At 36.7% G+C, this 16,262-nt stretch overlaps 1 protein-coding gene across 1 annotated transcript in view; it reads right to left on the reverse strand.

The window, feature by feature from the left end:
* Positions 1–970: 970 nt before the first annotated feature.
* PPP6C (protein phosphatase 6 catalytic subunit) overlaps positions 971–16,262 on the reverse strand; it is a 35,050-nt gene continuing 19,758 nt past the window's right edge. The window contains exons 3-7 of the mRNA XM_075560505.1: positions 10,992–11,057; positions 9,390–9,531; positions 3,635–3,714; positions 3,249–3,458; positions 971–1,759 (exon numbers count right to left, since the gene is read on the reverse strand). Coding sequence (XP_075416620.1) covers positions 1,511–1,759; positions 3,249–3,458; positions 3,635–3,714; positions 9,390–9,531; positions 10,992–11,057 — 747 coding nt within the window. The 3' untranslated portion in view covers positions 971–1,510. The remainder of the gene's footprint in view (positions 1,760–3,248; positions 3,459–3,634; positions 3,715–9,389; positions 9,532–10,991; positions 11,058–16,262) is intronic.

Raw genomic sequence — 16,262 nt, forward strand, 5'->3', positions numbered from 1 at the left:
TATAAGGATTTTATTGCATTTTTAGGTAACCTGGAAGTTCTTGTCCTGAAGGTGAAAAGTTGGTTTTCAAAACTACCTGAACAGATGCTAAAGTGCTTTATTAATTGGCTGGCTTCACAAGGATTTCCTGGAATGATGCAAATCATAGCAAAGGGATCCAACGATTTCAAAAAGTAGTAAATTCCAACATCATTTATGACAGCAGTCATGAGCGACACTGGAACACTTGTCCTTAGTAATTGGACAGTTGCATATCAAGAACTAATCATCACAACCCTTTGGATATTCAAGTTACTTACACAAAGCCAAAATATGGTATTACAGACCTTTACAAAAAAGGACAATTTGTTTCTTTCTACACTTTTAAAAATCTGCTTCAGATTACATTTCACAAATACAAGAGGCCTAACTTTTTAATCGTTCCAGTTGCAGATAAAAAATGAACACTTTCTAAAAGTTAAGGTCAAGTGTTACAACAAGAGAATGACTCCTATTGAAAAATACAGATTTTACTTAATGATATTCATGATAGATTGTAAACTGTATTGATCACATTCTACTCAACTGGTATCAAATGAACACATTAGCATTACAAGTATTAAATGTTTTTCTATCACTATAGAGGATATAAACCAAAACATTAATATGGCAGTTATGTTCTTTAGGCACAGTTTAGTGATTTTAAAAAACAAAACGAACAAACAAAAAACCAAATAATATTGAATTTCAATTGAAGATTTTAAACTCAAAAACCAAAGGGTCAAGAATTTTGATTTTTTTAAAAAGAATAACTTTAAGCTAACAATGCAAGCTGTTTAAAATTTCTATCCCTTAATCTATCTGAGAGTTTTAAGATTACTTTATTAAAAAATACAAGGAATCTGAAAAAGATCAATACAATTATCTTCATTTACAAAGTCATAAGCTGTAGCAGTTTTTAACTAAAATTTAAAAACACAACAAGGAGGGCAGCCCTTTAGACCAATTTATTTTATATCCACTTAAAATATCATCCAACAAAGGACAATGAAGTTTACAGCTGGGACAGGTATACATAACTTGAGGCATTTGCAGTCCATCATGCCCACTGAATAACAACTTTGCTGCTGAAATTTCTTAAAACTTACCAAACTAAAACAAAAGGCTGAATGATACAAAAGGAGTATTTCGGTGGAGTCTGTTCTGTCAATTGGCGTTTTAAACAAAGGAAACACATCCTGTTTCCCCCAGACTAGTTAAGTAAGCAAGAGCTACATGCAGCAGTGTATTAAGACATTTCTCAAGTCTTCTCAAATGAGTCCAGGTGGGGATGGGATGGAGAAAACTGATAGAAAAACATTGCTATAGACACCATAACAAACAATAAATTTAGATAATTTAAAATAAAAAAAGGCAAGAGGCAGCATTTCAGCAGCAAAGTGCTCAATAAAAAGTATATTGTAGAGGGTAATACACGAAAAGTTGGGGTAAGAAGAGGGCAGGGAAATGGGTCAGCAGGATGGTGAAGGCCTCAAAGAAAATACGGCGTCGTTGTTCTAGGAGGAATAACACGTTCTGAATCTGGAACTGCTCGGAATAACTTTGGTTCTCTTGTATTTACATCTTTGAAGACCATGATGGAGGCAATATTTCCACAACGATAGCAGTAATTAGGAGCAGACCATACTGTTACCAGCTTCTCATCAAACATAAATTTATAGCCTTCATGCACTAGTTGATGTGCTCTGCAGATGAGTTTTAAATTGTTGATATGAACAAACTGTAATTTAGAAAAGTTTTGTAAATAAGTATCCAGTATATTAAAAAAAGACAAATAGCCCACAAGAGCATAATCAGTTAAATAAATGGTCAAAATCTGTTGATTATTAAAGTTCTCACAATTACAGAACCCATTCCAGATATCCTCAGCATGTGCAATAGCAAATCAAGTCACACTGGCTTAATTCATCAGAGAGCTATCTAATTAGCTAGTCACATAATTCAGTTTTACAGTTTAATAATAAAGACAAATACTATTAATATTTAGCCTTTAAATCAGGGTTGCTGAGTAGATTTTGATTCATGGTGACCCCATGTCATATCAGAGTGGAACTATACTCCATGAGGTTTCCAATGACTGATTTGGGGGGAATACGTTTTTAGACCTTGCTTCCGTGGACCCTCTGAGCTCATTAGAATAACTAGCATTCTGATTAACAATCAAGTGTGGTAGCAGTTTGCACCATATTTAAGGACTTCATCTAGCATTTAGTGAGGGTTTTGTATGTGTTATTTTGGCAAATAATTCTGAAAGAGACTTTTATTACTTAAAAAAAATAGGCTCAAATAGAATACATTATTTACCCAAGTGGACCCTGTGGGATTTGTAGTACATAATCTAGTGTCAATGTGAGAGGATTGCAAGCGAAGGGGTGGAGTCTGGCCTGTCAATCAAGATATAACCAATGAGGTCTCTGTGTGGGCATGGCCTTCTTCTGAGAATTCTGGAAACTCCTGTTTTGCCTCCTTGGAGGCAGGAGATACTTCTCTCTGCTTACTCCCTGAGAGACTCTCTACTGACAAGACACATGGAATAATGCTAATGCTTTGAGCTGGAGTAGCCACATGGAGACCCCTGCCAGCGCTGAAATGCTTACACCACCACTGGATCCACAAGACTTCCCCCTCACTGGGCCGTGATCTTCCTGCATTCAACATCATTGTATGTGTTTTGTGAGTCTGAAGGGGACTTTATAGATTGGTATTGGACATATGGGCAAATATCAGCCTTATGGACTTGATCTAAACTGGGCTGGGATGTGTTCTTAATATTCAATACCTCTCATATATAAAGCTCTTTCCTATGAATGTCTATGAATTTGTTTCTCTAGTCTACCCAAACTAACACAGGATTAGAATCCAATTCTCTGACTCTATTATGCAGATCCCTTCCCAATATAAGTTTATATGGGTACAATTTTTAATGGAAAATAATTGAACCTCAAGTTTCCTGTTGTGTTTCTCTTATTCTGTTATTTAATAGCACTATTTGGAAAGGAACAGTTATACTACATATATATAGGTACTTTCACAAGAAGATAACATTTAACTATTAAGCAAAGACATATTTAAATAAACAACTATAAATCAGGTATCTATCACTAGTTTGGCTAAACCAAATTGAAATGTGTTAAATCTATGATTACCATAATTCTTTGTGCCATCCATTAGCAATCAACAAACTACTTTTCAAAAATGGTGAAATTTACCTCATTTGTGACCTTCGCTCCAAAAAGCCAGCCTGCTCCTCGGGGACTGATTGCCCAAGTATCTACATCTTCAGGATCTGACCAAACCAGGTCACAAAATGCTCCTTTATGAGGAATTTCCTGATTCCGTTCAATTGTTCGAATTTGATCCAGTGTTTTGATATCAGGAGATAAACCACCATGAACACACAAAATCTGCTCATCTATTAACTAGGGGGAAAAGGATAAGGAGTTGAATGTAAACTACTATAACTCAGTCATGTCCAAATTCATCAATAAAAACTAAAGGTCTCAATGTAATTCAGATGGGAAATAGATAAAACTTTGGAATGTGTTATTGGCAAGAAAAACAATTCACATTTTAAAAACAATTCACATCAACTTACAGCTGCTACTGTAAGCATGTCAAAGACTTTGGTACAGTATCTCCAGGCATTAGCATTTCCGTATTTGGTTTGGCACTCATCTGTGAAAGAAACAGAACTCTCATTAATGAAGTCCTGCATCTGCCAATAAAATACACAGCCTATCCAATCACAGATCATCCTTTGGGGCAATGGAAACTCAGCTTCAACTAGAATTGCAAGTTATGATATATATGTAGGCTTTGTCCATGAAATAAGGTCAAGAGGAAACAAACATCTAACATACGGTTTGACACTAAAAGTCTGTGGAAAACTAAAATTTTTCCATGAACTTCGAAAAGTTTGTATATAACTTATTGCCACTGAGTCAATTCCAACTCATATGATATATGTATGCATGTGTGTGTGTATACACATATACAAGAGGGCTTCAAAAAGTTCATATAACAATTCTATTATCTTTTCATTCCAATTATCCAGGACATTTTAAACAAATTATTTTATTGGGGGTTGTACAACTATTATCACAATCCATACATACATGTACTGTGTCAAGCACATTTGTGGCCAACATCATTCTCAAAACATGTTTTCTACTTGAGCCCTTGGTATCAGCTCATTTTTCCCCTTCTTCCCCTACCTCCCTCTCTTACGAACCCTTGATAATTTATAAATTATTATTATTGTGTCATATCTTACACTGTCTGATGTCTCCCTTTACCCACTTTTCTGTTGTCTGTCCCCCAGGGAGGGGGTTATATGTAGATCCTTGTAATTGGTTGTCTTTCTACCCCACCTTCCTCCACCCTCCCAGTTTCGCCACTCTCACCACTGGTCCTGAGAGGTTCCTCTGTCCTGGATTCCCTGTGTTTCCAGTTCCTATCTGTACTAGTCTACATCCTGTGGTCTAGCCGGAATTGTAAGCAGAACTGGGATCATGATAGTGGGGGGCAGGAAGCATTAAAGAACCAGAGGAAAGTTGTATGTTAAATCATTGCTATACCGCACCCTGGCTGGCTCGTCTCCTCCCCGCGACCCTTTTGTAAGGGGATGTTATCCAGGACATTTTTTAAGTTCCCTTGTATATACGTCTACACAACACAAGATTTGGCCCTTATTTTTATTCTAGGAGTGGCCCTAAGAAGCCATTGAAATAACTGGCTAAAATGGTATCAATAGCAAGAACTACACAGAATTTTGCCAGAACCCCACAACAAATGCTTTGGCCACAATGTTATCTGATGGTTGTTAGTTGATCTTCAAGTCAATACTGATTCATGGATACCTCATGTACTACAAAGAATTATTCCACAGTGCTAGAATCAAAAAGGAAGCCGACTGCCAGGTCTTTCCATCCACAGTACCGCTGGGTAGGTCTGAATCACCATCCTTTAGGCTTACAGCCAAGCATAAGCTGTTGATACAACCTAGGGACTTACTATGTTATGAATACTGTCAACCTGATTATTTAATGTTTCTACCTTATTCTAAGAACCCTGGTGTCACAATAGTTAAGTGCTCAATTGAGAACAGTAAGGTCTGTGGTTTGAATCCATCAGTGGATCTTCAAGAGAAAGATTTGACAGTCCACTCCCATAAACATCTCCGTTTAAAAAATTCTATGATGAAGTTCTACTCTGCACTATAGGCTCATTTTGAGTCACACCACCACCTTATCGTGGCAAGATCCGCAATGAAACAAATTAAAAGAGAATTACCATATATACCCATGCATAAGCCGAATTTTTCTTGGAGTAGTGTGGAAAATTAGGTGCCTCAGATGATAGTCCAGTCGGCTTACACTCCAGTATATATGGTAACCTCTGCCAATTTGGGGGAAATTGAAAAAAAAGAAACTTGACATTCTAGTACTGCTCTGCACGTAGCTGAAACTGATAAAGAAGAGAAGACTATAAGACATGGTCAATTCTTGTGATTTTCTAAATTACATCTCTTTGTGAAAGCATGATTCTATGCAAACTTCCAAGAACTCCTAACACTGAGCTCAACTGGCAGACAGGAACCTTGTCCTTTTCCATTTACATAGGCAAAAAATGTCCCTACTAAATATGGGACTGAAGGGCCAATACAATAGACACATATGAACATGTTATTGCTTTAAAATCAAAGTAAAATTCCATGATAATTAAATTTAATCTCCCTGATGAGGAACTGATAGGCTTCCTTTTACTAAACCAAACCATAAAACCACTAGGTGAGCAGAAGTTCAGTAACTAGATCTGTGCTGCTATCGTGTTCCTCAGCAAAGGTATCTTGAATAAAATGCTCTCCTTTTGCACTATTTCCCCCCCTTTTGTCCTACATCAAAAATATTGGTCAAATTCTGGTGTCTAAGTTTATACAAAATATTCATCTTACACAGTTGGAACTAGTTGCTTTTTGCTTATTTCTTTTTTTTATGGTTGTCTGTTTTACATTATTTTATTGTGGGCTCTTACAGCACTTACCACCTTCCATACACACTGTGTCAAACACAATGGTACATGTTACCATTATCATTTTCAAAATTTTTCTTTCTACTTGAGCCCTGGGTATTAGCTCATTTCCCCTCTCCCCAACTCTCCCTTCTGTCCATCTCCCTTCACCCACTTTTCTGCTGTTCATCCCCTGGTGGGTGGTGGGGTACTTGTTGATCATTATGATCGGTTCCCCTTTCTCCCCCAACTTTCCCTTACCCTCCTAGTATTGCTAGTCTCATTATTGGACCTGAGCCAAATACATTTAAAATATTTTGTGAATGAAAGTAAGTAACTTATGAAAATAAATATTATGGACCATAAAATAAAATGTATATTATAATTATCAAAATATCTCAATTTAATAATGGTTTACAAATGAAATAACTCTTAGCTTAGTTCTATAGTTAACTCAAAACACAACATATGAAATGAACTTCTGGCATTAATATTTTTAAGTCTTCAATATTTGGCTCAATCATGCTTAAGAACATTCGTAATCTCAAGAGTTCTATAATCTTCAGAGAACATTTTAACCTCATTCTTCGACTTTTAAGGAAGTAAAGTTTTTATAGAAGCAGCTACATTGTTTTTAATTACACAGTTATTGAGATTCTGAACTCTCCAGTACATGAATTCTTTGACAACAGATCAACATAAAAGATACTCATTCAGCTACATTTCTAATTATACTTTTAAAACGCCACACTGACCCATAGCCCTACCGGGGACAACACCGGAGACACAGTGTGGGAATTACGCCCGGTCTGATCCCACCACACCGAGGCAAAACACTAAGGGCGTGCAAGAGAACAGCAAGGGGAACAGAGCAACAAAGTCCCCAGGGAATACTAAACATATACTTTGGGGCCAGGCCTTGGCACCCCATCAGACTCGACCGGAAAACACTCCAAAAGGCCAAAAAACAGTCCTTGAACTAACTATGAGCTTTTCTTTTTTGTGGTTGTGTTTTATTTTGTTGTTTTTTGTCATTGGCTTGTTGTGGTGAACGTGGTTGTTTTGTTTTCTTTTGTTGCTTGCTTTTTGCTCTGCCTTGTCTTGTGCATGTTATTATCTCCGCATGTCTGTCTAAATAAGATAGGCTGGATGAACAATCTGGAGTAGAAAGCAACGGAACCGACAGTTTCGTGGGGACATAGGACAGCGGAAGGTGGGGGGAAAGGAAATGGTGTTAACAAACCTAGGGACAAGGGAACAACAAGTGATCCAAATTGGTGGAGAGGAAGGTGTAGGAGGCCTGGCAGGATGTTATCAGGGGTGGTGTAACTGAGAGGAATTACTGTAATCCAAATGAAGGCTGAGCATGACAGTGGGACAAGAGGAAAGTCAAAGGAAATAGAGGAAAGAGCTAGGAGGCAAAGGGCATTTATAGAGGTCTAAATAAGGGCATGTACATATATAAATATATTTATATATGATGGGGAAATAGATTTATGTGCATATATTTATAGGTCTAGTATTAAGGTAGCAGATGGACAACGGGCCTCCCAAGTACTCCCTCAATGCAAGAATACTTTGTTCTATTAAACTGGCATTCGAGGATGCTCACCTTCACGACAAGATCACTGAAGACAAAGTGGGTGCATAAGAGAATGTGGTGAAGAAAGCTTATGGAGCTCAGCTATCAAAAGCTACCTAGAGTCTTAAAGACTTGAAGGTAAACAAGCGGCTCAGAAGCTCAGAAGCTACAAAGCCCACATGGAAGCACACCAGCCTGTGTGATCACAAAGTGTCGAAGGGATCAGTTATCAGACATCAAAGAACAAAAAATCATATCATTGTCTGCTCACCTCCCAGATAAGAGCGCTGAAGACAAATGGGTACATAAGCAAATGTGGTGAAGAAAGCTGATGGTACCCAGCTAGCAAAAGATAAAGAGTCTGGGGTCTTAAAGGCTTGAAGGTAAACAAGCGGCCATCTAGCTTGGAAGCAACAAAGCCCACACGGAAGAAGCACACCAGCCTGTGTGGTCATGAGGTGTTGAAGGGATCAGGCATCAAAGAATAAAAAATCATATCATTGTGAATGAAGGGGATAGTGAGGAGTGGAGACCCAAAGCCCATCTGTAGGCCACTGGACATCCCCTTACAGAAGGGTCTCAGAAAGGAGACGAGTCAGTCAGGGTGCAGTATAACACCGATAAAACATACTACTTTCCTCTAGTTCCTAAATGCGTCCTCGCCCCACTATCTTGATCCCAATTCTACCTTCCAAATCTGGCTAGACCAGAGGCTGTACACTGGTACAAATAGGAACTGGAAACACGGGGAATCCAGGACAGATGAGTCCTTCAAGACCAGTGGTGAGAGTGGTGATACCAAGAGGGTGGAGGGAGGGTCGGGTAGAGAGGGTGAACCGATTATAAGGATCTACATATAACCTCCTTCCTGAGGACGGACAACAGAAAAGTGGGTGAAGGGAGACATCAGATAGTATACGATATTACGAAATAATAATTCATAAATTATCAATGGTTCATGAGGGAGGAAAGAGCGGGAAGAGAGGGGGGCAAATGAGGAGTTGATGCCAGGGGCTTATATAGAGAGCAAATGTTTTGAGAATGATGAGACTAACGAATGTACAAAAGTGCTTTATAAAATTGATATATCTATGGATTATGATAAGTTGTATGAGCCCCGAATAAAATGATTTCATAAAAACCAACTCCGGTGATTAACCCATTGCAAACAAATTGATTCTGACTCAGAGTGGCCCTGTGTAGGATTTGGGAGGTTTTATGAGAGCAGATTGCCTCATCTTTCTCCCACTGAATTTGAACCACAGCCCATGATAAAAAAACAAAAACTGGTTAAATCCTTTATGGTGCATCCATACAATGCAGCTTATGAAAATGTCCATGAAGTGAAAAAATGTTCATACTATTTTAGTGGGTGTGCAGGTATGTAAATGAATGGATGGATGGATGGATACATCAGAACAGATGTTCAAGCTTGAGTTTGCAAGACATTTATTCAGCAGATGCTTGGAGCCCACCCCAAAATATGATGATTAGGTCTGCTGTGGGGCCCAGCAATGTATATTTTTAACAAGCACTTCCAGTGACTCCAATATAAGTGAATTGAGAACTACATCAAAAAGTTAATAGTTTTCTTTCTCTCCATAGTAAGCTTTTTGATTGACTGGAGGATGTAAGGTAAAGTTAGGATAAAATGGAAAAAGATTATATTTTCTAATTTTATTAAAAGCACATAACCTGTGTGCTTTCTTTCCAAAGAAGAAAATAACATATTCAGAATTGGATAAAGGGAAGTTCTTACCATAAAATCCATACACCTGTGTTATTTGTCTACTTTCATGATTTCCTCGTAAGAGTGTAATACGATCAGGCCATTTAGCCTTTAGTGCAAGAAGGTAAGTAAAGGTCTCCAAACTATAGTAACCTCTGTCTACAAAATCACCCTGTAAAGGAAAAGTTTATAGTTATAATTCAATAGTCACAAGATTATTTTTAATATTATTTTTAAATTATACCAAACTGCATAAACTCAGAGACAGTTCAAAATAACAATAAAGAATTATACACTGTAATTTTTAGAAATGAAGTTCTAACAAAAACAAAAAAAGCTCAACTAGAATAAGCCGTTTCCAATCAATGTTTGCGCTAGTCTTATTCAGAAGAGGCTTGAGAAAACGTTCTATGCAATTCTCTCAAAGATTTCCCCTGAAAAACACCCCTTTAAAGTCCTCTATATCCACACACACACACACACACACACAAAAAACCCTCAAACTCATACATTAACCAAAGCCACATCCAGTGCCACGGAGTGGTTTCCAACTCCTAGTGACTGACTCTGACTCTGTAAGACAGGGCACAACTCCACCACAGGGTAGCCCAGGCTCTCTTCCTTTAGGGCTGGACTTCCTCAACCTTCTTCCCAGAGCAGCTGGTGTTTTCAAACTGCAGACTATTCAATTAGCAGCACAGTGCTTAGTGCCACCCTGGCTCCTATTACCTACATTCCAAATCCAAACCCACCTCTGACACAACAACCCTCTGTCGTGTCTGAAGCAGTTAGTCTCATCTTTCTCCCCATTAGATGTGACTCAAAAACACAATTTTTAACTATTTATTGTGACGAGTGAAAATCCACACAGCAAATCAGTTCTCCATTAAATAAAAAATATAAATGAATTATCATCTAAAATGTGTTGTAACTAAATGAGGAGCTGAACACTTGAAAGAATGAGTTTTGTAAAACAAAAACCAAAATTAAGTTTACTAGATTCAGCTTTGTATTTAACAAAGGCACATGATCATTAAGTATTGATATGTCGAATTAAAGTGTCACTTGAACCAATATTAGGATAAAAGGAAAACAGCTGAAAAGCAAGAAATGATGACCCAGAACTTTTTAGAAGAAAAGGACAGGAGGATTCAGGAAAAGCTCAACAGTATTTCATCGCAAAAGGAAAATAAGCAAACATCTACCCTAATACCAAATGTGTATGTGTGCCCCATGCGCCCACAGATTAATAGAGTAAGATGAAAATGAATGGTCAAAATTTTTTCATAAAGTAACAGTAAAGATGTATGCCTTAAACCAGTGGTTCTGGGCTAATTTTCTGGCCCATCATTTTTGAAGGTTCCAATGCAGTCCCATCTATACAATACTTTACTAAAGCAATGATGCTTAACTAGGGGACAAAGCAACTAGGAGAAAAATATAATTTAACTAAAAAAGCCTCTTAGGTGAATTTCATATTTAGACAGAGAGAGGCCTTTCACTGGTCACAGAAAATCACCTCTTCATAGTTTTAACAGAAATTGTCATATAGCAATGTAATTGTATAATCTATATGCAACAGATCTTACATTTTCAATAAATAAACATTGTATATCATTCCTCTTTACATACCATAAATATGTAGTTTGTGTCAGGAACCTGACCTCCAGTTCTGAATAGTTCGCAAAGGTCATAAAACTATAAAAGAAAAGCAATATGTGGATTACAAATTCCAGTTAAGGGATAAAATAACATTGAGAGTGAAATGCATAAAGTAGCAGTTAATTACGAAGATTCCAAATATTCACATCTATAAAAAGAAGTCAAGTGTAAGCAAAACTGCAAATCACATGATTCCCTAAGACTAGAAAAAGCACGAAAGTTACCATTAAGTCATTCCTAGAAGTCTTTTCACATATTGTACCATCTGTATCCTAAGAATCTTGAAATAAAGATATCTAACCATTCATTCATCTAAATTGATCACCTCTCATATTCAGAACCTACTTTAATAAGACATAAGTAAACCAGTAGGTAGTTCACCTTAGAAGGTGATTTTATCAAAACCATTCATTAAGAATGTGTACAGATGCTCATGCGTGTCCCACACTTTGGCAGGTCACACCACTGTTTCACAGACTGCGCCTGCCACTTTATTATGTTTCTCTTATTCTCCAACACATTGCATATGTCCTCATTTTAAGCAATAACAAATGCTGAAGAGTGAATTTCGTTCATCATTAAAAGCAAAAACACAGCTAAGACAATAGGTCTCAAACTTTTTGATATCAGGACCCGCTCATATTTCTAAAATTTTACTCACTGCTATCAAGTCAATGCCAACTCATAATAACACTACAGAAGAGGTTAGAACTGCCACTGTGAGTTTCCAAGACTAACTCTTTACCGAAGCAGAAAGCCTGTCTTTCTACCTGGTGGTTTTGAACTGCTGACCTTGCAGATCACAGCCAAATTCGCAACCAGTACACCACCAGGACTCCTCTCCTAAATGTTATGAGATCTCCAAAAAGCTTTTGTTTATATGTTAAGACAATTGGTACTTACCATATGAAAACTTAAACCTGAAATGTAAAAATATTTAAATTCATCTTAAAATATCAATGAGTCCATTCAATAGTAACACATTTTTCTCAATAAATTGCAAACTATGTTTCCAAAATTAAAGAGACATCCACTGCTATCTTGTCAATTGCAACTATAAGTGAGCTTACAAGAAGACCTAGTGCTGCTCCATAAGGTTTCCGAGGATGTGAACCTTTACGGAAGAAGATTGCCACACGTCTCTCAATGTGGCTGGTAGGCCCAAATTGATGTTCTTTCAGTTAGCAACCCAATGCTTACCCCACCAAGCCGCCTAATCTAAGAAGAAGCAAGAAATTATGCCACATTTTGCAGGTCTCTTCAATATCTGCTTTAATTGAACAGTGGGATATTCAGACCTGACTCTTCATTCAATCTGTTGGGATATGGTGATTGAAGTATATGCAGTTACAAAAGTGACGAATATGCTCTAGCCTTCTCAGATAATTGCATATGGTGTTCTTTAATACTACACCAAAATACAACATGTGGTTGTGTAAGAATCTTATATGTGGATTAAATCTGAACTCTGAAACCCTATCAATGATCTTTTCACACTGTCACATCCGTTTATCTTGTACTTTGAGTGATACTTTGGTCATTTTGAAAATGGAAATGGTATTTCATTACACAATATCAAGAAACCTTATGTTAGTATAACTACTCATCTCAACAGAAATGTCTTCAGGTGTAGAAGTTGTTAAGCTCATTGTGGCAGATTCAAATTTCCCAAAATTTCAATTTTCCCTTGAAAGGTCAATAAATACTAGCAATTGTTTCACTTCAAGTGACTGACCCACTTCCTTCATGTTCATAAAAATGATTACCAAATATCCAACTTTAAATAATCTATTTGTCATTTGTTCTCTCAAGTAAAAACGGTGCTTCATAAATGTGGCCACTTCAGCCAATCAATCAAAGAATTACACAGGTACTCTTCCTATAAATCGTCTGTCTTCACTAGATATGCTTATGCATATTTCCCATTTAGTCACACTGAATATTAAAAAGATGTATATACTCATGGATTAAAGAGTTAACAACATTTACTGCTTAGTCAAAATGGTCTTAAGATAAACTAGATTTTTTTTCCCCAAACAATGCTTTTAAAGTTAGTGAAGAATATAATAATGACCAGGAAAGTCTTACACCAATCCAATGATTTGTGTTAATGCTTTTATCACCTAAAAGATCACTTAGAAAACTCCTGAACTAGATGAAGTAGCGTCCTGAACAGCTAGTATAAAACCAAGTCAGGTTTTAAACCATACTCTGAAAATTAAGTTTATATTTTCCTCACTAACATACAAACAAGTTTATTCATGTTCAGAACCCAATCCTGCAATTCTAGAACTAGCCCAAGGACAAATCCCAAAGGATGGACCCATCTTACAATAGATTTAATCAATCAGTAGGTGTTTCGAAGCTCTTCAACCCTACTTGTTTCTAAGTGTTAAATAAGGATAATGTTTACAGTTTGATTGTACTATTAAAATAACATGGATCACAGAAACTCAAAAATAAGCTTTAAATTTCAGCATTGCCCCCTAGCAGCTTTATCAGTTAGAGGAAGCTATTCAATCTTCCAGCATCAGTTTCCTCCTCTACAAAATGGTTCTATTTCATAAGATTCTTGAAAAAAAATTATTAACCCAGTACCTGTGGCAAAAGATCTTTGTAAATCTCAAAACAAAAACTAAATGCTAACAAGAGTTGTATATTTGACTATAATTAATTGAGTGTACTGTTACAGAATGAAAGTTTGAAAGAGTGAGAATAACCAAAACGTGACAGATATAACATGAGCGCATGGTAATAGAAAGACTATGATGATATACTTATTAACATATGGTTGACACAATCTTCAATTTTTAAAAAACACACCTTCTGTGGTATGCAAGTAAAAAAATATAATGAAAGGAAAAAAAAAGGTTGCACATTTAACCCAAAATATGGGTAAACTGAAATATTGTGCTACAAAATCATAGAAACCTTTATTAAACAAAAATATCTAAGTATCACTGCTGGTGGCTCCCTATGGCCATGGACTAGGGATGTGAGTACCCTCGCTATCACGCAGAATGTATTGGAAATAATTGTTGCAGATGCACTTAGGTTAAAAATTAACACCTTAGCATTTCCACCTCCCTTAGGATCCATTTAAATTTGTTCTAGTTTCTTACGATCTTCTGCTTTTTTTTCAATTGATGTTTTTATCTGTTTTACTTCGTCACTCATGTTAGTTGTTGTTGCTTAATGTTTTTCTGCATATGAAATCCAGGGTATGGCAGTGGAAGTTAGGGGAAAATGGAGAGCTAATATCGATGAATATATGAATTAAGAAAATGTTCTAAAACCGGTTGAGATGATGATTGTAAAACTCTTCTTGAGTAAAACTCGTTTACGATATGTGAATTAGATGCCAATAAAACTATTAATAAAACTAAAAATGTCAATGCATATGAACAAAAGCTATATATATTTTTTTCTCAACATATCCTCCATCTACTCTTTTGTCTATACCAGTTTTCCCAAAGTGGGTCCCTGTTGTCATCCTACATCCTTCAAGAAAAACTCTTTTCTTGAGATCCCCCAAACAGTCACTTTAACCTTCTGAATCTTTGAGTTCTTTCTGACCTTCCTTTACAATGCTTGATTCATCTAAAATATTGTTGTTTTATGTTGGACAGCATTTCCATAAGCCTGTTACAAAGCTTCAGTAATTTGAAAAGATGTCAACTTATGTTATAAACATGGTATTAGCCCTAATCTCAAAATTAGTTTTTTCTAATTGAAGGCATTCTAACAAAACCAAGACAAGTGTATTCTAAGTGTCTGCAGTCATCCACTAATAACAGAGGCATGTTTAAATACTTTGGAATAAACCTGCGCAATGCATAAACTGGAACACTAGTAAAAAATACTTTCTGACTTACCCTCATGTAATATAGAAATAAAATTTTATTTTAATTAATTTTAGTAGTTTGACCTCTTAATGATCATGATTTATACATTTAAAAAGTCCTTATCACACAGATTAACTCCTAAATTTTCGGGGGGGGTGTATCTGCTTTATGAGAGAGAGAGAGAAAGAAAGAGAGAAGAGAGAGAGAGAACAACTCCTAAATTTTAATATAGCCAGTTTTATTCCAGTTTTCTAGAATATGTTAAGACACTGTTTACATTAATAACCTTTAAGTCAGTAAAACAGGAATGTTCTTTTTGAAGGGGAAGTGGTGTCACATCAAAATTCTGAGAAATCCATTGCTAAAGTCGACTTTGGAAAACTTGTTTTTTTAAAAATCATTTTATTGGGGGCTTGTACAACTCTTATCACAATTTGTACATTTGTTGCCTTCATCATTCTCGAAACATTTGCTTTCTACCTGAGCCCTTGGTATCAGCTCATTTTCCCCTCCCTCCCCAATCCCCTCAATCACAAACCCTTGATAATTTATAAATTATTATTATTTTGTCATATCTTACACTGTCCAATGTCTCCCTTCACCCACTTTTCTGTTGTCCATCCTTATAACACACCCTCCCTGGGAACACGGTTTTAACAGATCCAGTAAGACATAAGGATAGCTCTATTTAGAGACTGCTGGAGCACCGTGGGTTCTGATTTGGGTTGCTAACCCCAAGGTCAGCAGTTAAAAACCACCCACAACTCCATGAGAGAAGGAAGACGCTTTCTACTCTTGTAAAGAGTTAGTCCCAGAAACCCACAGAAGCAGTTCTACTCTGTCTTAGAGGGTTGCTATTGAGTGACAGTGAGTTTATTTTTTTTATTTAGAGATTGATAACATGTAGAAGTCAGATTTATTGTAACTTCAACTATCCTGAAAACAGCTTAAAAGACAAAAGGGAAAAAGTCCTCTAAAGAGCCCAAATTAGACTCTACTCCTGGAGCAGGCCGCATTCAGAGACAATATACGCGTGTTTCTAGCGCTTGCCCAACCACTGCTATCAAGGCAATTCTGACTCACGCTGACCCAATAGAGGGTTTCCAAGACTGTCAATATTTAGGGGACAGGCAGCCTCTTTCTCCCCCAGAATGGCTGCTGGGTTTAAATCACCAACTTTGTGGTTAGTGGCCCAGTGCCTAACCCACAGCAACACCAGACAGTTGTAGTTATGGCAGAGAAATTCCACAAATGAATGTAAGTCCTGTTGGCATCCAAAAATGCTTTATTATTTACTAATTTTTTTCAGTATACATATCTTAGAACCCTTTTTATGCTGTGTACATAAAACAAGCAACTAAGATTTGTCCAGCTTTGATTTCCCAGTGAAAACACA

This window comes from Tenrec ecaudatus, chromosome 10 (genome assembly GCF_050624435.1).
Source record: "Tenrec ecaudatus isolate mTenEca1 chromosome 10, mTenEca1.hap1, whole genome shotgun sequence".
NCBI classification, from domain to species: Eukaryota; Metazoa; Chordata; class Mammalia; order Afrosoricida; family Tenrecidae; genus Tenrec; species Tenrec ecaudatus.